The sequence below is a fragment of the Halictus rubicundus genome, chromosome 2 (assembly GCF_050948215.1).
Source record: "Halictus rubicundus isolate RS-2024b chromosome 2, iyHalRubi1_principal, whole genome shotgun sequence".
Lineage (NCBI taxonomy): Eukaryota > Metazoa > Arthropoda > Insecta > Hymenoptera > Halictidae > Halictus > Halictus rubicundus.
The window spans coordinates 13198051-13220725 of NC_135150.1; the positions used below are offsets into that span (position 1 = coordinate 13198051).

At 28.2% G+C, this 22675-nt stretch overlaps 4 protein-coding genes and 1 long non-coding RNA gene across 8 annotated transcripts; 2 read left to right on the forward strand and 3 right to left on the reverse strand.

Annotated features, from left to right (window-relative positions):
- Window positions 1–249: 249 nt before the first annotated feature.
- On the reverse strand, window positions 250–7785 carry LOC143365317 (uncharacterized). 2 transcript variants are annotated; one of them, XM_076805390.1, is made up of 10 exons: window positions 7647–7785; window positions 5720–5826; window positions 5412–5631; window positions 5032–5331; window positions 4780–4976; window positions 4492–4641; window positions 4108–4396; window positions 3905–4033; window positions 3593–3833; window positions 250–3302 (listed from the first exon to the last, which is right to left on the reverse strand). In XM_076805390.1, exons 2-10 carry the CDS (start codon window positions 5785–5787, stop codon window positions 3286–3288), a joined length of 1611 nt encoding a protein of 536 aa, XP_076661505.1. In that variant the 5' UTR covers window positions 5788–5826; window positions 7647–7785; the 3' UTR covers window positions 250–3285. The 2 variants fall into 2 exon arrangements, with proteins under 2 accessions (XP_076661505.1, XP_076661504.1); XM_076805389.1 differs by lacking the exon at window positions 250–3302 and having other exon boundaries at window positions 3336–3833.
- Window positions 7786–9593: 1808 nt separating this feature from the next.
- On the reverse strand, window positions 9594–12830 carry Rabggta (Rab geranylgeranyltransferase subunit alpha). 2 transcript variants are annotated; one of them, XM_076805392.1, is made up of 7 exons: window positions 12412–12830; window positions 12057–12167; window positions 11801–11919; window positions 11308–11495; window positions 11038–11229; window positions 10204–10746; window positions 9594–10110 (listed from the first exon to the last, which is right to left on the reverse strand). In XM_076805392.1, exons 1-7 carry the CDS (start codon window positions 12412–12414, stop codon window positions 9668–9670), a joined length of 1599 nt encoding a protein of 532 aa, XP_076661507.1. In that variant the 5' UTR covers window positions 12415–12830; the 3' UTR covers window positions 9594–9667. The 2 variants fall into 2 exon arrangements, with proteins under 2 accessions (XP_076661507.1, XP_076661506.1); XM_076805391.1 differs by having other exon boundaries at window positions 10204–10779; window positions 12412–12828.
- Window positions 12831–14248: 1418 nt separating this feature from the next.
- Window positions 14249–17356, forward strand: Cabp1 (Protein disulfide-isomerase A6 homolog CaBP1). The gene is made up of 6 exons (XM_076805400.1): window positions 14249–14433; window positions 14626–14819; window positions 14912–15118; window positions 15204–15410; window positions 15499–15824; window positions 16160–17356. Exons 1-6 carry the CDS (start codon window positions 14418–14420, stop codon window positions 16476–16478), a joined length of 1269 nt encoding a protein of 422 aa, XP_076661515.1. The 5' UTR covers window positions 14249–14417; the 3' UTR covers window positions 16479–17356.
- LOC143365326 (uncharacterized) lies at window positions 17004–17554 on the reverse strand. The gene is made up of 2 exons (XR_013084528.1): window positions 17307–17554; window positions 17004–17212 (listed from the first exon to the last, which is right to left on the reverse strand). It is a non-coding gene; the product is annotated as an uncharacterized LOC143365326 (long non-coding RNA).
- Window positions 17555–17682: 128 nt separating this feature from the next.
- Window positions 17683–22536, forward strand: Grip128 (gamma-tubulin complex component 5). 2 transcript variants are annotated; one of them, XM_076805398.1, is made up of 14 exons: window positions 17683–18008; window positions 18121–18549; window positions 18624–18886; window positions 18956–19127; window positions 19234–19444; window positions 19520–19820; window positions 19894–20087; window positions 20164–20467; window positions 20538–20757; window positions 20850–21138; window positions 21213–21416; window positions 21501–21583; window positions 21654–21813; window positions 22013–22536. In XM_076805398.1, the coding sequence occupies exons 1-14, from the start codon at window positions 17937–17939 to the stop codon at window positions 22057–22059; spliced, it is 2949 nt and encodes a 982-aa protein (XP_076661513.1). In that variant the 5' UTR covers window positions 17683–17936; the 3' UTR covers window positions 22060–22536. The 2 variants fall into 2 exon arrangements, with proteins under 2 accessions (XP_076661513.1, XP_076661512.1); XM_076805397.1 differs by having other exon boundaries at window positions 17684–18008; window positions 21654–22536.
- Window positions 22537–22675: the final 139 nt, after the last annotated feature.

A 22675-nucleotide genomic window follows, 5' to 3' on the forward strand; every position in this document is an offset into this window, starting at 1 on the left:
ATATCATCTGGGAAAACTAGCACTGCAAAGGATTGTAATAAAGATTAATTATAATGTTACGAAATTAACCAAAGCTTGTCATGGGGGCTTGTTAACGTATCTAATACACTGTAAAGCAAACAGTTGATGTTAGTTGTTAATATTTCTCATATGTAGCATAAATGGTCATCCATTACAGTTAATGGAAAAGCTTTAATGTAAATTATCCAATAATGCAGTTCATATAGCTTAAACAGAAACAGCTCAAAAACTGTAGCATTATAAAAAATTGTAATACTTAAGACCATCAATTTGTAGCCAATCACAAATTTTGTTTGTCCATTCTAAAAATTTTAAATTTCGTTAATATATTTCGTTTTGTAACGTTAAAAAGTCAAAAAGCAAAAATGCCATGTGTAGACGCAATTTTAAGTTTTGTAATCCACCTCATTAAGCAGGTTGTTTAATAAGTAAAATGTATAAGTATAATGAATATAACCAAGTAAAGGAATGTAATAATAATTCACTAGTAATTTACTTGCATACAAAATTCATTTCAATGATTCGATAATTGGTATCGTACCTTTTTTTTTTTAATAAAACAATTACTGTAGCAGTAATGCAATACATTTTACAGTAATAATATATAAATATATTTAATTGTACATTAATATTTCTAAAGTAATTTAAATTTATGTTTCGTTTTTCAATGAAATTGCATTAATGAAGTTCCATCAAAGTTAATATAATAGAACCTATAAAAAATAACCCGTTTTTTAAAAAGACATACTAGTAATTTTTTGAAATCTAAATTTGTGGATGTACATTAATAATTTGTAAAATTTTGTATGTTTTCTATTACTTTAACATTTTTGGTGATTACCATGTAGTTATTATTATCATACAAAGTATGGAATACAAAAAATTCAAACCTTATATGTAACGTGTGTCTTGTAAAAATGAATAACATATTGGCAATTGATTTAAACTGAGTCTTTATATGAAGCTAACATATAAATAGTAGGTACGTAGTACTTATATCATTTTTCTTTTATCTACATATTACACTAATTTCATATAATTTCTTACTTTTTGAAATAAGAACTTCCTTACAGTACTCCAACAAGTGATGTTAAAAATGTGAATGTAATATACTTGTATGTACAATCTTTAAAGTTGTTCCAACATTATTCAATCTTTTTCCTATCTGTATAAAATCAAATGTTATTAATATAGTGTCTTTTGACAATGTTTATATGTTATCCCGTGTGCAATGTAAATTAAATAACATTAACTCATACATATATATGTCGAACGATTCAATGAATATTTTAACAAGAAATGTTAAAAGAAGAAATAGTTTTATCTAAACGTTTTTTATTAAATTTTCAAATCTCTTAATTTTTAATATATTGCATATTTAAAGAAAATAATTATAAACTCAAAACATATTTCTGCTTTGGAACAATTTTTTACGAAAACATGATATGAATGGAATTTCAAACATTGTACTTTTTGTATGGAAAAAATTATATTCAAATATTCAGTTATTGATCACACACAAGATGAGATAAGTAATATATAAACTGGCCATATGCTTTTAAGTTGTCGTTTAAGTTATTTAATATTTATAATTCTAAGTGTACAAAGTTCGATTAGTTTTTAGCTGGATATAGTGGACCTGTATCATTATATAAACAAAATTTAATACATTAAGATTATACAATATATACATACACATATACATATACATATTGATTATCATAACATAATTTAATCTTACTATATGTACATATAACATTACATTTAAAGAAACCATAGTGAGAATATCACATTTATGAGTCAGTGTAATGAAATTTGATTGAAAATATTGTATATTATCTTTAACGTTAGAAAAATAAAATTGTTTATACAAAAATTATAGTAAATAATTTTACTACTTCAATAAATTTGAATGAACACGAAAAGGACTTAAGCACAAAACTATATGCCCTAATTTTTATTTTTTATTCCAATTTATAGTATACTAATTGCAGATCAATATTATAAAACTTCATTTATATGTATGTACATTAAGAAGTATAGTTACGTAGAACAGATTTAGGATTAAAAATGTACAGGTTCAAATACATACAAGTCAGGACTTCAGAAACATATTTTATTTGAACTAGTAGTCAATAACACATATCTATAAAATATTTAAAAGAGATATTGTTACCAATATTGTCATTACAAATAATGAAAAATATTTCATTAACATTATTAACGTAGAAATAATGTAGTTCCTAACAATCAATTACGTTTGTAAAGTGTTCATAAAAACGGCGGGTTTTACTTTATACATCCTTGGTTTTCGTTTGTAGACAAAATACGTATTACATAGTAATAACCATATTCATATTAAAATATTTATTAAAATATTGCACTTATGTAATTAAGTTCTTCTTCAATTTGTCAAATGAAATTAATCTTGATACCCTGACCACATCCATATCGTACTAGATGATAGTGTATTATTTTAATTTAAACAAGAAGGTACATTGACATTGTATATTAAAAATGAAAAATTATATATATATTATCATTAATAATGCATTGCAAAAAGTCTGTACCAATATTATTCTTAACATATAATAATGACTGTAATCAAATACAGATTTTCATAAAATATATTTGTAATAATATATAGTAATCATTTTTTAAACATATACGGAAACACATATATATTCAGATGGCTTTCAAACGATAGTGTGATACACTTAGAGTAATTCAGAGTATCACCCAATATAAACGTTCTACTATCTTCTCTCTATATTCTTGTTTGTTTGAAATATTAATAGTTATTTTAATAATACATCAGTATAAAAATATATTTATCCAAATATATTGATCCCAATATATTACTTTGTTAGAATAGAAACTCGCTTCTTAATTTTAGTTACCTTAGACTTTGTAATTATTATTATGCTAAAATTTGTTTCATAATTATGTATTACATGTTTCGCAACCACAATTAAAGCAATTCAGGACCAATATATCAAGCATAATATAATGTATGTCATGAAATTTAAAAGTTAAAATATTCATTATGCAAGTCACATTTAATGAGTTTATCTGATTTCGTATTTTTACCATTAAAAAATATTTAAATAAAATACTTCAAAAAATATTATGACTATGATATATATATATATATATTAGTATAATGAATAATATTAATATATTAGTGATGTAGAACCTATAATCTTTAATATAACTCGATTCCACTATCGATGTTAAGATCCTCGATATGAGATTCATATTGTTTTACTTTATTTTCATAACTAAAACAAATATTTCATATAAACATTTTTATACTTCAGATTATAGAAATTTTTTCAGAATTATATATCGCTGAGAAACAGTAAGAAATTTGGAATTAATAACAATTCTGTAAAATTAATTTTAATCGTATACATATATCAATTCTTTTTGATAGTTGATTACTCGTATTAATTATATAGTAGATTCAAGTTATAATTTAAACTTTTACTTTTGTAGGCAATACACAAAAGTATGAGTTAATTGACTTGAGGATTAAAAATATGATTTATAATTTCTGGTGATGGCTTACCATCTGGTTCATTACCGGATTCACTAAATTCTTTATAATTTTCAGGTATTGGGTGTGGTCCCGGATTTCTCAAATCATTTGCTTTATCTTGAACTTCTTTGAACGATGCTTTAATATTATCTAACGCTGTGCCCAACCCCGTTTTTATTAGATTAAATTCTTGTGTAATAAGTGAAAGTCGTCCCAAGAGATAATTTAGGTTTTTATCGACTTCTGTCATACGTTTCGTTATCTCGCCCACCTGAACACAAAAAATATTTATTTAGGTAAAATTTAATACTATGTCATATCTGATAAATTCAAGGGTTTTACCTTGGTTTCCATGCCATCCATAGTAGTAGTTGTACCATTGACATAATCCACGTTTTGTTTATGCAATTTTTCTAAAGTTTTTGTGCTTTCTGTCATTTGTTGATACATGACATTTATCTGTCGCCAGACCTTTTACAAAAATAAATTTTATTTTATAAATAGTTCGAATAACAATTGTATGAAACGTCATATATAATTACTACCTCATTCATTTCTTGTTCCATTTTAATAGTTAAATTTGCCAAAGCACCATTCTGATTGTCCATAATATCATTTGATATACCGTCAAATCTTTGATTTAAAGTATTATTGATATTTACACCTTGTGCTTTCACTAAATCTCCTACTTCTAAAAGAATTTGGTGTACTCCATATTCAACCCTCTTTTTAGTATCCAAGACATGATCTGCCATTGAAACCATTACAGATTGTCCCTTTTCAAGATCATTTAATTCTTGATTCACACGTTCAGCATTATTTGCCAAGTCCATTCTAAAATCTCAAAAATATTTAATGCGATGCTGTCAACATTAGAAACAAAGTTATAGTTGACTAAATCGTTCCCTACATTTGTACAATAATATTACCTAAGAGTTCCTATTGTCTCCTTTGTCTCAACTTTAGTCTTCTCTAATTTATCTTCTAAATCATTGATTCCTTTGGTAACAACATCCTTTAAAGCATGTTTAGCTTCCTGTAGGAGCGTTTGCGATTCATTATGATAGATGTTGTTAATCCTGAAAAACAAAGTATCTATGTTATATGCATTAATTACATTCTGAAGTGTAGTTTTGTAGTAATCTATAAAATATTTATTGCTAGAACAACATATTCTTTTGAATTTACAGAATCTTTAATAATTACATGAATGTTACCTCGGTAATTCTCGAATTTGTTCAGATACATTTTCTAAAAGTTGTTGTATAGAAGGTATAGCTCTTGCATGTTGATCAATATTAAGAATAGCATCAAGCTGTGGTTTTTGTAACCTTTCTTTAATTGTCTGACTGTGTTCTCTAATTTTCTCCAGAGAGATCTCAAGATCACTAAGCCTCGAATTAACATCCTGGATCTATAGAGTATACAAATTTAGTATAGGTTTTAATGTGCTATTGAACATTATTTACCTCTGTCAACAGTGCTTGCGTTGTTCCCGTTTGAACATTTGAAATATCTTTTAATTTCATGGCTTCAGATTTTAATATCAATTCAGCTTTTGAAATTCTTTCCATTAATACTGATTCTGTATTGTTTAGTTTTGAGAAAACAAGAGACACATTGTCAACGGGAGGTGGTGTAGCAACTGGTCGAGCATTAACTTCAGATACTTTAGTCTCGATATCTGTAAGCCAGCCTTCTAACCGACTTTCTAAATCTTCTAAAGTATCAACAGTTTTCTGCATTTGTATTCTCTCACGTTCATCTCTCTAAACAAAATAAATGAAAACCGAATTCAGAATTTATAACAAATATATTATAATATAAATCTTGTTAATTAATGAAATACCTGTGAAATTAATTGTTCAATTCCTGTTACTTTCTCATCGAGTTTTGTTATTTGTAATTTAAGGCTATCCACTGTTGACATACGTTTTGTCAAAACAGCAATAGCCTTTTTCAATTGTTCACCTAACTGACGTTCTCTTACTTCGTGTCTTTCTAATTTTTCAGTATTTTCTCGCATCATATGCACTAAACTTAACATCGCATCTTTAATGTCTTCGTGTCTAAAAACAATAATCATTTTTCTGACAAATGAATTTTTGTTTAAAAATAAACTTATGTAATAATTATTAACAATAATTTAAAACATACGTAATTTCCCTAGTATTGCTTAGACTGACACAAAGTAATTGTAAAGACAATATCAAAATATACTTCATTGTTGTAGCAGTGCTGATAGCAAATGCTGATAGAAATATCTGAAATAATAATAAAAAAATATTACATTTACTCTACATGGTAATGTAATTATATTTACCTATGACTGAATTGTAATATCAACTAGAATATCATAGGAACTAGCAAACTAGATACAATATCTTCAAAATGAGTGGAATGCTTCCTTTAGTCAATTAATTGAATACAGTGTTATTGAGATAAGAAGCAAAGAGGTCATTGCTGATGACTCTGATGGTAAGAGCATCTTTGTCAGTGAACTGCAGTAGTAATTAAAACTTTCATACATAGTTAAGAAAGCAAATATTTGATTGTTAACAATTACAATTATGTTGAATTAAATCAATAAGATTTTTTTATTTCAATTCAATATATTTGGAATATTTGAATGCCAGATATTAATAATGTTACAATTATTTATTTTAAATTATGAGTATATTGTGCATAAATTCTGCTTATATACGTATTAAATACAGATGAAGAAAGAGACAGAGCGCGGAAGAGAGAGAGAGAGAGAAAATAGGATAAGAAAAGTAAAAATACTGTCCTCTTTTTTTATGAATAGATGTACACATGCAGATAAACCAAAGTGATGTATAAAGCTATTAGGTATTTTTATTATAATTTGTACAAAAGATGTAACTATTTAAAAGTCATATCTTTATTCCTTTGTATGAAAATGTGTAAAGCTTTTCACTGTTGAACGTCACAAAGGGAGTTCAAATTTTAGCTATTTTTAGATCTACAGATATACATCATCTGCCATTTGATGGAGCCATATGGTCCATTTAAACCATATGTTTCAAGTGCAATAAATTCATTTTTTATACTAATGGCTTTGAACATGTCACTGTTTGTGTTTAAAATATTTAAAACACATGTGTTGCAACACTAAAATAAAACAGGAGAAATCTATGAAGTCTTTCTTGAGTTACAATGTTATTGACTGTTGTACAAGTAATATGTAATTTAGAAAAGACAAATACAATTCAATAACGTAAAGATTTACTTTGGCAAAATTAAATTGAAGTGAAAAATATATATCTTTTTAAAACTAAACTATTTTATCAATACTCATTATATTTATATGATATAATTCTTATATGTATATATAATCCTTTTACAATTATCTGTTTAACAATTTTTAATGCATTTTTATTTATTAGAAATTTTCAATGATGTTAATGCGACAACATAATTAGTTACAAATGAATATTAACATTTTGTTAATATCATTTCCTTTATAGCAATAAAAATAATACAACAATAAGTGAAAAATAATGTACACTTTTACATGTTATGTCGTAAATAACTTAAACATATATAATATGTCATGATTCTTTTGTTCCTTCACATTTGAGAATATTACTAAATTTAATAGGTATATATACATATATATGTATATCATGTATAAAATATCGATCTATCAGTTTAATCTATGATTACCAATGATATACATCGACCACCATTTTAAAATAAACATTAAAACGAAACAATTGAAATTACATCTCATGTGAAATAAAAACGACACTTTATTTACTTCAAACGTGTATATTATTTTAAAAATAAAATATTTAGATACTTTAAGTTTTAATTATACAGAAAAAAGGAACGCTGAATGGTAAAGTATAAAAATAATAATGTTAATAAAATACGATAAAATATTGCTCTAAATAGTATTTTGAGATATATGTACTACATAACTTTGTACTGTACAACAGTAAACAAATTTTAGTGTAAGTTGTTTTACACAGAAGTTGTTTTATTAAAAAAAAAAACATATTGCAAGATGATTGCAATCAAAATATGATGCATTAATTTTAACAATAGTGTTTTTACTTACATACAAATAGTAATAGTATTTTATTTTGTTGAGTAAAAAAGGTGGAGATATGAAAACTTCTGCTTCCTTATTCGATCAACAGAGAACTGATTCTCATGTCATTACCTAAGTCCACATTTGGATTTTTAAAAAACTAAACATAAAGTATACCCTACTATGTAGCGACAAGTAGCGGACAGTTTTCGTACTACGTATCGTACCAGTTTCATTACAAAATGTGGCAATAGGAACCATAAAGAGCAATACATACATTTACATTTATTATTAAAATATCGATTGCATTAAAAAAAAACTTGATACATATGTAAAGTTTGAAAGTGAAAGAATCAATAGAAATAGCACTGTTACCAAACTTATAAATTGTTTCATGTTATAACGTTATCTAGTAACAGAGAGGACACGAGAGTGCTCACGCCCGGGATTTTAGTGTCCTCGGTATAGTGCTGCCACCTAGTCTAATTTTTAGCCTGGATCAGAATCTGCATCATCTTGTTAGCCTGGACCAGAACCTGCATCATCTTTTTACCCTGGACCAGAACCTACATCATTAGCAGCGGATTCCAAATAATGCCAGAGTGGATGCTACTTCTATGTTAAAAGAGGGTCTTCTATGTAGGATCCGATCTGTTCTGGTCCGTTCTGGTCCAGGCTAAAAATTAGACTAGGTGACTATACCACCGACGAGATATCGTCGGTGACGGGGGCTCTAGAGCCCCACGAGCGTGAGACAGAAAAATACATTGGGTGATTGGTCTACTCCTATACCTCGTCTGTGGTATAACAGACAAGATCCGCACAGACTGTGCATTGTGCATGCAATGCATTTTTCTGTCTACGGTTCTGAATTACCGACTCTATAGAAAATATCAAGAAACTATCTCGATTTATCGAAAGATGGTAATATAGAGCAATATATACAAAAATTGTCTAAATCTCTTGACAATATTTTATATCGTAATTTTGATATGGTCTGTTTATTAATTATTGTGTATTGTTATACATTTGGTTAACGATTTAACCACAAAGGATTCTTATAGAAGCGATATCCTGGTGCTTTTTGAAAATTAATTTCCATTGCGTATGCACACACAAACCTGTATGCCATGAACATGGCTTCAAAACTATGTATATGATAAAACAAAAATAATTTTTTAAATAATATTCAACTCATAAAATTACGTATATTTGTTAAAGATCATTTTCGACTATATTATGTTTCAAATGTTACCGCGTTTTTCTTCTTTCATACAATGGTACATTCATAAAAAGAGAGGTAACAAACAAACCTTTGTTCGTATGCTGCAAGTAAATACTAGAATTCTAAGCTGCAATATTGAAACTAATGCGTGAAGACGAATTATAATGTTAGAATAAAATTGTAATGAGGAGCAATAATGTTACACATATTTTCTTTATAAACGGTGAAATGTATTAAAATCTATAAAATTTTGCATTTTGTGATTTAACATTTGTCTTTCTTACTAAACTTACTTCTTTTTCCATTTGAAGCATAGTGATTAAATTTGTTTCATTCTGATTGTAATTTAAAGCACTATATCTTTTTCCTACATCATATATATATTTTTTTCTTATTGACAGACAGAATTGTATTTATAATTTTTAGTAAAATACAACATTTATTCATAAAATGCTATTAAAATCGATTGATAGTATTATTAGCAAAGTTCATCGTTAGATGTGCTTCAATTATAACTATATGCACAAATTTTTCTTAGTAAAACATTCCTGTTATCTTACCGTTTTCTATAGACGTGGTATTACAAAACTCTTCAATATTAACTTTTTCAATTTAAACCGCATTGTATAGTAAACACAAATTGAAATATTCCAATTTTAATTGCATATGTTAACAATATATATAGAAACCTGAGCAAAATCCCTGCATAATAATGAATAAATGATGATATAAGTATTTTTGCGATCACCTTAACCAAAAGTAAAAGTTTAATTTATTACATACTTACAGCCATTCACTTGAATTAATATATTTGTTATTCAAATTATTCTATATGTAATTCTAAATTTTGATTAGTTCCCATAACAGTATTTCTTAATTCAGTAATGTTACATACGGGATTTTCCCTTAAATCAAGTGATTTTAATTTATGTCTTGTTAGTAATTGTAGTATTTCTTCTAAATTATTTAGTTTATTATTTCTTAATGATAAAACCTCAAGATTGTCTAATGTTGGAAACTTTTCTAAACTTTCTAACTGATTACTCGACAGTAACAATTTCTTACAGTTCTGTAGTAAAGATAACTGATGTAAAGAAATTGATAGAAAGTTCGAACTAAGATTTACTTCTTCGAAGAAACTAAGATATTCATTATTACTTAATGTTGTCAAATTTAACCCTGAAAGATCGATTTTTAATTTTATATCTTCATCTTCTTCTGTGCTCCATAATTCGTGTAATTTATACTCTATGACATATTTACTTCCTGAAAAGATTATTTGTATGATTTAATTAAAAACAAGAAAATAATTCTTAATTGATTATTCTATTTTTTAGAATCTTAATTAAATATACTTACGTAAATCTTTATAATAATTAAGCCGAAAAGGATCAACTTCAAGCAAGGTATTCAAATTTGTTAAAATGTCATCATTAAATTTCACAAAGTCGATTTTTTTCATTAAATGTACTGCAGTAAGTATAGCCCACTTGTTATCAGGTTCCAATTCTATAAGTTGCTTATAGTTCGATAATTGATCCAGTAGTTGGTCCTGATTGTAACAGGTTCTGGATTTTCTTGTTTTATAAATCCACTTTTGATTAAAATGATATACAGGGTAAACTTTTCCTTCAATAGCAACTTGGATTTCTCTTATCTCATTCAATTGTTTTTTAAATTTTCCAAACAACAATTTTGAAAATTTTGTATTTTGCCAGGACTTCCATTGAACAGGTTCAATTACATTATTAATATACAAAGATATTGATTCCAATGATACAGTTTGGTCAGTAAAGAGGATTACTTTATCTTCTTGTAATAAAACCTGAGACAGAGTAGAGTCAAAATCTCGAGCATTTAATAACCATCTTTGGTAAAACCAGGCACTAGTATCATTTGGATCTGTAAATGTAGCATTCATCACTAAGTCCAGCTCTACAAGAAAATAATATATTGTGTACCACATGTGTATATATGTTATCATATTATAAATAAAATAGTATTATGTAGAGGTGTGCAAGAACTTAAAAATGTCGGGTTCCCGATGTTCCAGACGGGTCGAGAACTCCGCCCGATCCCAAATAAAATTCTCGATCCGTCCTGACCCAGCATTTTCGGGTTCTCGCACAGCTCTAGTATTATGATAAATTTTATATAATTTTTGTAATAATTAATATAGGTGACAAGTGTTACCATCTTTTTTCGTCTGATCAATGGTTTCTTGATCGCAATTATCGAACATAGTTGATAAAAGCCGGCTTCGATAATGCCAAGAAGAATAATTGGAAAAATTGCTTAGGATTTTCGAAGTAGAATATTTAAATTCATCTTCAGGAGAAACTCCAGCTTTCTGTACAACATATTGTCTATGATTCCAGCAGTGAACTAAAATAGAAGAGACATTTTTATTTAATTATATTTTAGATAGCCAAATGAAGAAAGTTAATAATATTGGTAGCTCACAGTTTCTGTCGTCGATGTCTAAGTACCTAGTACATAACATTAATTCCCTTTTCCAGTCAGGCTCTTTCATATTTTCCATAATCCATATTCTTTGGTACCATACATAATACGACTTAGGATTACTTTTCAAACAGTTTTCAGTGAGAACTAATTCATGTTTGTATGATTCATTTAAACGTTCTTCATTCCTATACCATTAAGCATATTTATATCTAATTTTACACACATAATGAAGCGCAAGTCAAGTGTTAAGTCAATAATGAGTATTTTCAATTAAAATTTCCAATATATTTAAATATGGAAATCACTTTTACAAGTGAATACCTTACTGATAGATAATAAAATGCTGCTTAGCAATGATTAATTATTACTTTCACCATAGAAAAAGTATTTTAATGACTATATAATTAAAAAAAAGTGATCGCAATAGTTATCTCAATCAATAAGGTTTTCAAGTATATTTGTTTCTTCAACGTTACTATTATGTAACTACCAATCATTTTTTGTAAATGCCTCTCTACGAATATTCCATAATGTATAAATGTCAGAATTCTCTATTAGTAAATGCTCGGAAACCATCATCAATTCATCATCATATATTTGATCTTTCCTCTGTAACATTTTAATAATATATTTCATATTTATATTTCAATACAGTGTATCTTTCTCGTTAATTAAAACTTATTTATGTGAATCCATAGTATTGAATATGAATATATGTTAAATGGATAACATCAAAGGAAAATTACTTTTTGAAATATCAAGCTCATGTTAGCTCTATAATGAGCAAGTTTTTTAGTCCTTTCTTTCTTTTTTATTGCTTCTTGTTCTGCAGTTGTGCGAACCTTCACTCTTCCGTGCTAAAAATCATATTTAATTATTATTTTTAGTAGAACTGACAATGTATAGAATAAAATATGAAAAATGTATACTGATATCACTAAACTTTTATATATAATAGTTAGAAAATATTAAATTAGTAATATTAATGTAATTCTTTATCTGTGTCGAATGTATAACTTTACTTATTGTCATTGTACATATCCCATTCTTGATTAAATTTGACAGTTAAAGAATTAATATAGAAATAGTAAATTTTATTACCATTGTAAATACTTTTAAGAATCTTCTATGTGAAGATTTTTTATTTCCTTAATTATTTGAGTATTGAACTCAATCTTATTACACTTGTACTTGTTGAACTTTTTACTTATTTCTATTTGCGAGGTTGAAAATTTGTTTCAACACTTTCAACACAAAACTTATGTAAATATTTCATGTTTTACACTTAAACGATGTCCAAATAATTCTTTCTTTTTTAAATTAACTAATGGGCAGTGTAGGTAGTAAAGAAAAATTAATTTTATTTAGAATTTTTTTCCAACTATTGGTTACAAACTACTCATATCACTCACATACGTAATATAAAAAGGGAATCATATGATTTATAATGTGACACAATGAAGTAATCTATGCAATGTCTTCCATTGATTCGTGACTCACTACAACTGTAGTTATGTCCCTAGCTAGTTACTCTAGCCACAACATGACCAACCCTAAGTTCCTGAAAATTCCTGAGAATTTCTGATTGGTTCCTAAACCCATGGATCCCGTTCAATCCTACCAGGTTTGACCCACTGATGTATATATCAGTGTGAGAGCCTCACGGATGTGAGACAAAAAAGTACATTGGGTGATCGATCTACTCATATACCTCGTCTGTGCCACAACCCAGCTAATCTTACCACACGGCGCGCACAGCGACGACAATTTAAATAGCAAACTGTTGGCCTTATGTCATTAACGAGATGACATAATATTTGAATTCATATTGTCCTATTTTATACAAAAAATTGTTCCGTAATATATGTTACTTGAATTTTTCCCTTTCTTTAACAGATTGACGGCCGAACAATCACCTCCAAAAATTTCAGAAAATCAAAGGAATATAATCGTAATCCAAACAGCAGAATTAAAGGACACGGTAGGGATTATTTCTTGAACTTTTTTAGATCGTATAAAACCTCATGAAAATTAATTTTTAAATATAGATGAAGATAGATGACGTGGGTGTCACCCACATATGGCCGACGTGGCAGTCAACGTGTTAATAATTTTAATAGGTCGAAAATAATACTTATATTGATGCTATTCAATTCTTTTAATCTTTACACTGTATCAAATTACAACTACTCATTTTTGTCATAACGCCTGTTATGGCATAAAATTCTAGTAGTGATAACAGCTTAGTAATAAGTATTTTCACGTGTATAGTATAACTCGTTTTGCTATTGCTTAAGAAAACAGCCACGTAAAATTATGTAGATAAAAAACAAGTTGCGAGTTTCACACTTCCTGAAATATCATATTTACTTGAATACCCGCTTTTGTTGATGAAGAGTTAAATACTGTTAATAAAGCGTAGATATTTTTATTAGTACAATTATTTTGCATTTGGCAATGTTTCGTGTGTAAAATACTGTTTATAAAACACAAGCTAATAAAAAATCAATTGGAATTTACGTAATGGTTATTTCGAGTGATATATATATATATATATATATATGTATACATATGTTAAGCAAATTGATTATCATATAACTGTAAATACATAAAAATCAATCAAATGTAGAGATGTATATGTAATAAATTCTATCTACACAATCACGCCCACGATTTCCGCCTACATGGATTCGAATTATTTTGAATTTTTTTTATCTGAAACTCAACTTCGTGACGAACGCACAGTTTTCAACTTTTGTGCAATGAAAAATAATTTTCAAATTAGAAAATTATAATAATTATGTTGCTTTAATTATTTGTAGTAAAGCCAGCTCAAATAATCCTGGAAGATTAACATCAAACGGAGGTTACTTCTTTTGTAAAGTATGCGTGGTCAGTATGGATGTTGATTACGAGAACCAATCAGAACGATCCACGAAAAGTGATATGTACGTATAAAGAGTGGGGTACTGAACTGAACGATTGAACTTTATGTCTAGAAGGAGATTGTATTCGTTTCAATCTTGTATTTTAACAAAGACTCTCCAGTGAATGTTTTCTTGAAGGCAATTGTGAATTGTAAATTTTTCAATATTTTGTGAAAAAAAATGCAAGCTCTTTTAGGTGAGTTTCGCAAAGTAATATTTGCTAGCCGCCTCACAATATTTTTTATTACATCTGCCGGCATATCTATACTATTACGATATTTTTTTACACTTCGTTAAATATACATTTTGATTGATTTATTGAAATCAAAATATTCTTTTCGAGCATATTTATATGTATCTTAATTTTTCTAATTTTCGTTTAATATAGGTATCTTGATATTAATCACTGGAGCCCATTGTTTGTACAATTCCAATTCAGATGTTATAAAACTCGATGCAAGTAACTTTGACAGTTTGGTATTGAATAGTGATAATATTTGGGTTGTTGAATTTTATGCACCATGGTGTGGTCATTGTAAACAATTAACACCTGAATATAATAAGGCTGCTACTGCTTTAAAGGTAATATAAACATTTTTCTCTCTATTGTATTGCCATTACATGTTATGTTTTTCTCAAATGACTTCCTTACCGAGATTATAAATTTTGATTAGGGTATTGTAAAATTTGGAGCAGTAAATGCAGATGAACATATGAATATTGGTTCAAAATATGGAATTAAAGGTATTCCAACAATTAAGATCTTCGGTGCGAATGATAAGCCAGATGATTATGCTGGACCTAGAACTGCAGAAGGAATTGTGGATGCTGTTTTAAATGCAATTACCAGCAAATCCAAAAAAGGCCTTGGGGGATCTAAGGTAAATATAACAGTGTATAATAGGCAACAATAACAGATAAAACATATTTTATGAATCCTATAACGCTGATTTGTTTTCGTTGTAGACGAAAGATTCCAAGGATGTAATTGAGTTGACAGATGAGAACTTCGATAAAATGGTAATGAATTCTGAAGATATGTGGTTAGTCGAGTTTTATGCACCTTGGTGTGGCCATTGTAAAAATTTGGCTCCCATTTGGGCATCTGCTGCTACAGAGCTTAAAGGAAAAGTGAAATTGGGAGCTCTCGATGCTACTATAAACAAAGTTAAAGTAAGTAATTTGTCCTAACATTAATTACACATAAATCTAAATTGTAATTATTTTTTCTTATATTTAATGTAATGTGCCACTAATATAGGCCAGTCAATATGAAATTAGAGGATATCCTACAATTAAATACTTTGCACCTGGCAAAAAATCTTCTGATTCTGTACAAGAATATGATGGTGGTCGAACAAGCAGCGACATTGTAAGTTGGGCAATCGAAAAATTGGCAGAAAATGTACCAGCTCCAGAAGTAACTCAACTTGTAAATAAAGAAACGTTGGAAAATGCTTGCGAAGACAAACAATTATGTGTTGTATCAGTTTTACCACATATCTTAGACTGTCAGGCCGAATGTAGAAATAACTATTTGAAGATACTGAACGAGCTAGGAGAGAAATACAAGCAGAAAATGTGGGGGTATGTATAAATAATGTCACTTTATGTGCAGTGGTGAATTTATGTTTTGGATAGAGAACCTGAAAATGTTGGGTCGAGAATTCTATTTGAGGTCAGGACGGGTTCTCGAAAATTTTGGAATTCTTAAATATATTGGGATTTTCGAGCACATTCGGGTTCTCGAATGTATCGGGATTCTTGAGAATTTTCGAGATTATTCTCCGGTATCCCGAAATTTTCGAGAACCTGACTCGTCTCGGTCCAATGCCTTTCCGACCATCGGGTATTTCAGGTTCTTGTATACTTCTAGTTTTAAACAATTTATAAAATATTTTCCCCCCTTTTTCTTTCAATAGATGGGTTTGGGCAGAAGCTAGTGCACAGCCTCATATTGAAGAAGCATTAGAAATAGGAGGTTTCGGCTATCCGGCATTGGCAGTTGTAAATATAAAAAAAATGAAATACTCTTTACTCAAAGGAAGTTTCTCTTACGTCGGCATAGATGAATTCTTGCGTGACTTAAGTTATGGACGAGGAGGTACAGCACCATTAAAGGGTGCTCATTTGCCTAAGATTCTTGATACAATTCCATGGGATGGCAAAAATGCTGAACTTCCACCAGCAGATGAAATCGATCTTAGCGACGTAGATCTCGACGAGAAGGATGAACTTTAATAACAGTAGGAAACCTTTCCGAAAAAAAGTATGCACATCATATACATGTACCATTAAAAATAATTTAGCACTTATTTTTATATTAAATTATTATTTTGAATCGACATAACTGCATCTTGATGTACAATAATAATCGAATATCATCATCATTATAGTATTAGGAACGTTTTCCTTATTTCCAGCTGAAGCATATCATAATTTTGTTATTCATACACTAACCCTCAGGAATTTTAATATGTTGAATTAAGTACTTGGATACAGAGTTTTCCCATTGAAGTCAATATTTGCAAGATCTTATTTGTTCACTATATACAGAAAAGTGATGTATATGTAACTTGAACTTTGAATAAAGTTAAACATGCATGTCGCTTTTATTGTATAGAAATAAACAAAAGAAGTACAATATCAGAGACGTGTCTCAATATTTTTAAGCAATTATTTGTACATTTTTAAAATAACACTAAATAATATGAAGTTGTAAAATGTCATAGCAAAAACAGAATGTGTATTTGTCATCTGATTGCATTTAGATTTTTTATGAAGATGCTGTAAATTTAAAGTAATTGATTACTGATACTTCATAACATATTGAGTGCATTCCATAGAATAATTTGGTGCTCCCAAAATGGGACCAAAATATTACAGTCATCAATATACATTTATATACATACAACTTCTTATATTTAATAAGATGTAATTACGGAATTCAGTTATGTAGTGTCTTCCAACATGATCTTAAAAGAAATTTATATTGTTATGTAACATTACTATGTGAAATACGTTTATACATGTATAAACATTTAAAACAATCTTCTCATTTATATTTACCTATTTGTAATCCTAACTTGCGTTTTTATTAAATAAATTCTCACACCTGATATTATTTTATTCTTTTTCAACATACCACTGTATATGTTAAAGAAATTGTCTAATAGTATTTGGATAGTATAATAACTGTATATATCTCTTATCTCAATGACTAAATTTTGCGAAGAACAGAGTGACATATATAGAGACATCGAAAAATCTTGTAACAGGGCCACTTAATGCGTTGAACCATTGTTGTTATTAATTTCATATACGTAAATTGATCGTATCTATTTAAAAATGGAGCTCAAATACGCAAGAAGTTATGCGCATGTCTGTTGAATATGTAGAATCCATTACATTTATCTTTGAAAAGAATTTTAAACTGTCTTTATTATAACTACATAAGTACGTGATGTTTCCTCTATTATTGTCATGAGATATAAGATTATATGCGAAAAGAAAATTAAAGAGTTATTTACTTTTAAAAGTTTATTTAACAAGTTGAATGAAGAATTTATCAAAGGTTAGGATTTTGAAAAATACTGACCAGTTGACAAAACAATTTTTCGTGTTTGGCTGAAATGTTTTCAGCATCATAACGGATGTTGATCATCTTTAGATCTTTCATTATTTGCGTTCTAAACGAGAATGGGTACGAAAACGTTAAACGATATTCATAATGATATGAAGCAATTAATAACAGCAATAACTTCCTTTGAGGTAATATTTACTATAATTTGGTTGAATAATATATAAGACATTTATAGCAATAGACATTAACTTTTTTTAAACTACTTCTATAAATGTCATAATAAAAATTTCCTAATTATAGCAAAATGAAGAGGGATTTCAAATTTGTGAACGATTTTGTATGACAAGCATAAAACATCATCGATTCTTGTCTGTGAATAGTAACAGTACAAAAGAAGCTATCAAAGCTCTAATTACAAAATTATCAATTCATGGAAAGTATGATGTAGCAACTAAATTTGAAGAATATGTTAATATATTTTTATCAAGCTTTGATTTTGAACAGCATCCACAATATGATTTACAATGGTGCTTATTAACATTCTTGCTCGAATTGTCCAAGGAAACTAGTAAATTCAATTTGGAATGTTTAAAGTTAACACGGGGAGAATGTACTTTTAATGCAACAGGTGAAAATGATAGCGAAGCTACAGAAGAAATTGATTGGTCTCAATATTTGAAAGAGGGTCAAGAGAACTTTTTCGATGACTACAAAAGCGACACCGAAAGTGTAAATACTTTTAGTATTTTTTATCTATGTATGTGGTATTTGTTTTTATAAAATTTGATGTTATATTTTCATAGGAATGGTCTGATGATGACAAAGATGTTACTGACATAAGTACTCAATTACAAATATCCACAAATCTTAAAGATTCAGATAAAAGAATGTGTATATCTGTTACTACTAAAACAGAATCAAACACGTTATCTGTAGCTTTAACCGAAGATCTTAAATCTAGGAATTGGTTATTATCCAATGTTCAGAACACATGGTGGAATGAATTAGAATGGTGGAAATATCCAGTCAAGAGTCAGTTTTGCGATGCGAATCTTTGTGAAATATGGTAATTATTTTTTTTATACCAAAAATTATTGTCTTATACAATTATTATCATTGTATTAATGTAAAATAGGCGTAAAGCAACAGAGACAGAATACGATAACTTTGGAACAATCAGTGAATATCTGGTATGTAGGGAATTATTATGGATGTTTTATGCTCCAACATGTATGGTAGTATTTCAACAAAATGGTGACACAGATTTTTTTATTCGCCCCAATATATCTATACCAAGCTTAACAACAGTAAGTGATTTTAGTTTTTAATTTAAAAGAATATACATATATGTTTACTATATACGACATACATTATTTCTTATTATTCACAAAAACTACTACCAGAAAGTTTTAGGTTGCTTTCAACAGTATTCTTTCTCCACTGTGCAAATACTTTTCTATGATACGTGAAATAGAACGTTTTGGTGAAGAAATATATACAAAAGGAAATGGTCTTTGTAAGAAGCCACCTTTTACGTATGAAGCGTATAATGCAGTGCTAAGACAACACTTAATGAAATTTAAAAACGAAATAATTGATATAGAAAAAAGATTTATGAAACAAGGTACAACAAACATTCTTCCCAACTATAATTAACAAATTTTTTATTATACCATAACTCATTATGTTGTTTTTCTAGATGAGTCTCTTACATTTTTGTCTTTATCAATTCTTTTGAAGAAACGTTTGTATAATATAAACATTTTGTACGAAATACATCAAAAAGTTGTATGCGATTGGAAAGTTCATCCTAATTGGATATGTGCATCCAAGTTATTATCCTCTCTATATTTTGAACTGCAGAAATCGCACAATCGAAGAAGGTCGAATATTTGTGCTAGTTTATATTTGAGTAGTCTTAGCGTTTATCTAAATATAATCGATACATGGTTAAGCGAAGGACGATTTGAAGATTGGAGAGAGGAATTTATAATTGTCAGGTAAAAGTATTCAAATGTAAATTGAAATTGAAATTGAAATTGTAATAGGTCGTAATTGTCTTCTTTCATTTAGATTTCTTAACGATACATCATTGGAAAATAATGAACAATATAAAGCATTTTCTTTAAGGCCTTTGAATGCTATGTGTTTAGCAGATCCAATAATGCAATTTTTAATTAAAAAAATGCAGCGTATGGGACAAAGTATTGAGTTATTAGTATCCCTAGATCGAATCACAGATATATGGAAAATTAACAGTGAAAATGGTAATATAGAGTACATTCATTTTTAATTTACATCTTATTACGGTATAGAATGTATAATTACCTTTGTCCTTTTCAGAAATCAAAATGTCTTTGACCGATGAGTTTTACTCTAAGTTAAAAATGGAAGTTTCTAAGTATAGTACACATGAATTACAAGAAGAAGAAGACTCATCACTTCAAGAAAATGTAGAAACATCTGATAAGTGTGATGAAGATGTAGAACGGGCTATTATACAACAATTGAATGAATTTAATAATCTATTCCTATTAAAAGCTTTAGAAGACTATATACCCTCTGAATTATTACAGAATAGTACAATTGATATATGTTGTACCAAAGATAAGAATGCTAAAACAGATTCTGACCATTTATTTGAAAGGTATTTTTCTTATAAATTCAAAACGTTTTCATAGGAACATCGGCTTTTAAACGCGTTCTAACATTTTCAGACTTGAGAAAATATCAGATTATATATTACCATTTAGAAAAATATTACAAACTATTTTGGCAGAAATTCTTGTTTCGAGATATAATAGCGCTAGTAAATTAGTAAAAAATATCATGTCAGAAGAATATAAATTGGAATCCCATTTAACATTAATGAGATCTGTGTACATGATGGAAGCAGGTCATATCATCAGTAAATTTTATCAGAAACTGTTCCAGGAGGTATAGTACAAACTGTTTTTATATGATTTTCTATAGACAGACTTTTTCATATGAAATTATTTTTATTCATATTTTCTGTTTATTTATTTTAGATTGAATCCAATCAAATGTGGAGCAATTCATATTACTTATCATGTATACTTGAAGAAGTCCTTTCACAGAAGTGGCCAGATTCAAGTTCACGATGGTCTGTTACAGTCCGCAGTACTCATACAAATCAAGTATTGACGGCTATAGATAATATAACATTACACTATGCAGTAGGTTGGCCTATTAATATTATATTAAACGAAGAAACTTTTATAAAATATAATGAAATATTTAGATTTCAATTAAGATTAAAATACGCCTTGTGGACGTTGAATAATTTAAGGTTCTGTGGTAAGAAGAAATGTTGATGAATAGTTAAATGGATATATTACCAAAGTATACTAAATTGTGTTTTGTTTTTATAGATTTGGAAGGATCAAAATCAATGAATGTAGTTAAAAATAAGTTGGAACAATATTACATAAGACGCATTGAAAGTTTGCGATTTTGTTTATTACATGCAATTACCTCTATACATACATACTTGTCAGGTCAAGTACTACAAAACTTGAGTATTGTATTAGAGAAATCATTAATGAAAGCCGAATGCCTTGACATAATCATATCAGGTAAAGCAAACTTGTGATTTACACTTGTACGGACATACACATAAACGTATATTTTCTATTTATTCGATATAATTGCAATTACAGTCCATAATGAATATTTGCACAAAGTTTATGAACACTGTTTGTTAACACCAGAATATGAGGACTTAATGGCGACTGTGAATAATGTATGTATACGTACTATATGTTGTTTATATAGACAATTGAATTTTTTGTATGAAGTTATCATTTTTTCAGTTAATTGAAATGTGTAATTACGTTCGAGCTCGATGGAACTATAAAAATTTAATGTACGCCAGTGGAGATTTGGACCTCTTGGAAAATAGTTACACTAAATATCACACGTATCTTGCTTTAGCGCTTCATAATGCAGTACAAAATAAGGATGCAAATTATTGTAAGTCGGAAGCTTTATTAACAGAGTTGTACAACATATTTCAATCTAATATTCCTAAATTTGATAAACTTCAGAACCATTTACATATTGAATCATAAAATTGTTTTGATAATAACAATAATAACTATGACATAAGTATACATAATAGCACACATATTGATAATCATTAATTTTGCACTTTTGCTTGCTTTGTTTACAGTGACTGGCTTAAGCTCAGCATTTAACTGCAGTATGTCGTATGGTTGACGTTAATATATTGGGTTGGCTAAAAAGTTCGTTCGATTTTTCTAAAGCCAATTTACGAAAAAAATCCAACGAACTGTTTAGTTTTCTAATACTTCTACATCACATTCCTTGAATATAACGATAGTGCCATGTCCATAGCAAATAACAGTACATCATGCCAGCTATATGATCGCTCGAATTTTTTACTTTTTATTATTGACAAGATCAAAGTTTAAAAAGCTGAATTAGCTTATCATTATTACTAATGCTTTGTTTTACTTACTAATGCTTTAGTATTAATTACATCATGTTCTCTTTACACAGTTGTATATCTACATATATTTTCTATAATTTCGGAATATTTAAATTCGAATAGTATTTTGTAAAGTATTATTAAATTATTTTTTGTTTAAGATATACTGTTGAATATTTTGATAAATAATGTGTACATTGAAAGTATATACATTCATATTGTAAAATAAAGATTTTTTTAATCGACTATATTTTCAATTATCCTTATTAAATTTATTCTCTTAATTCCATGTTCTATCCATTCCTATAAATTCCTTTCAGATGAATTAATGTTACGATATCAAACAAACTCACGAAATGTGAACATGGGAAACGATGAAACCAT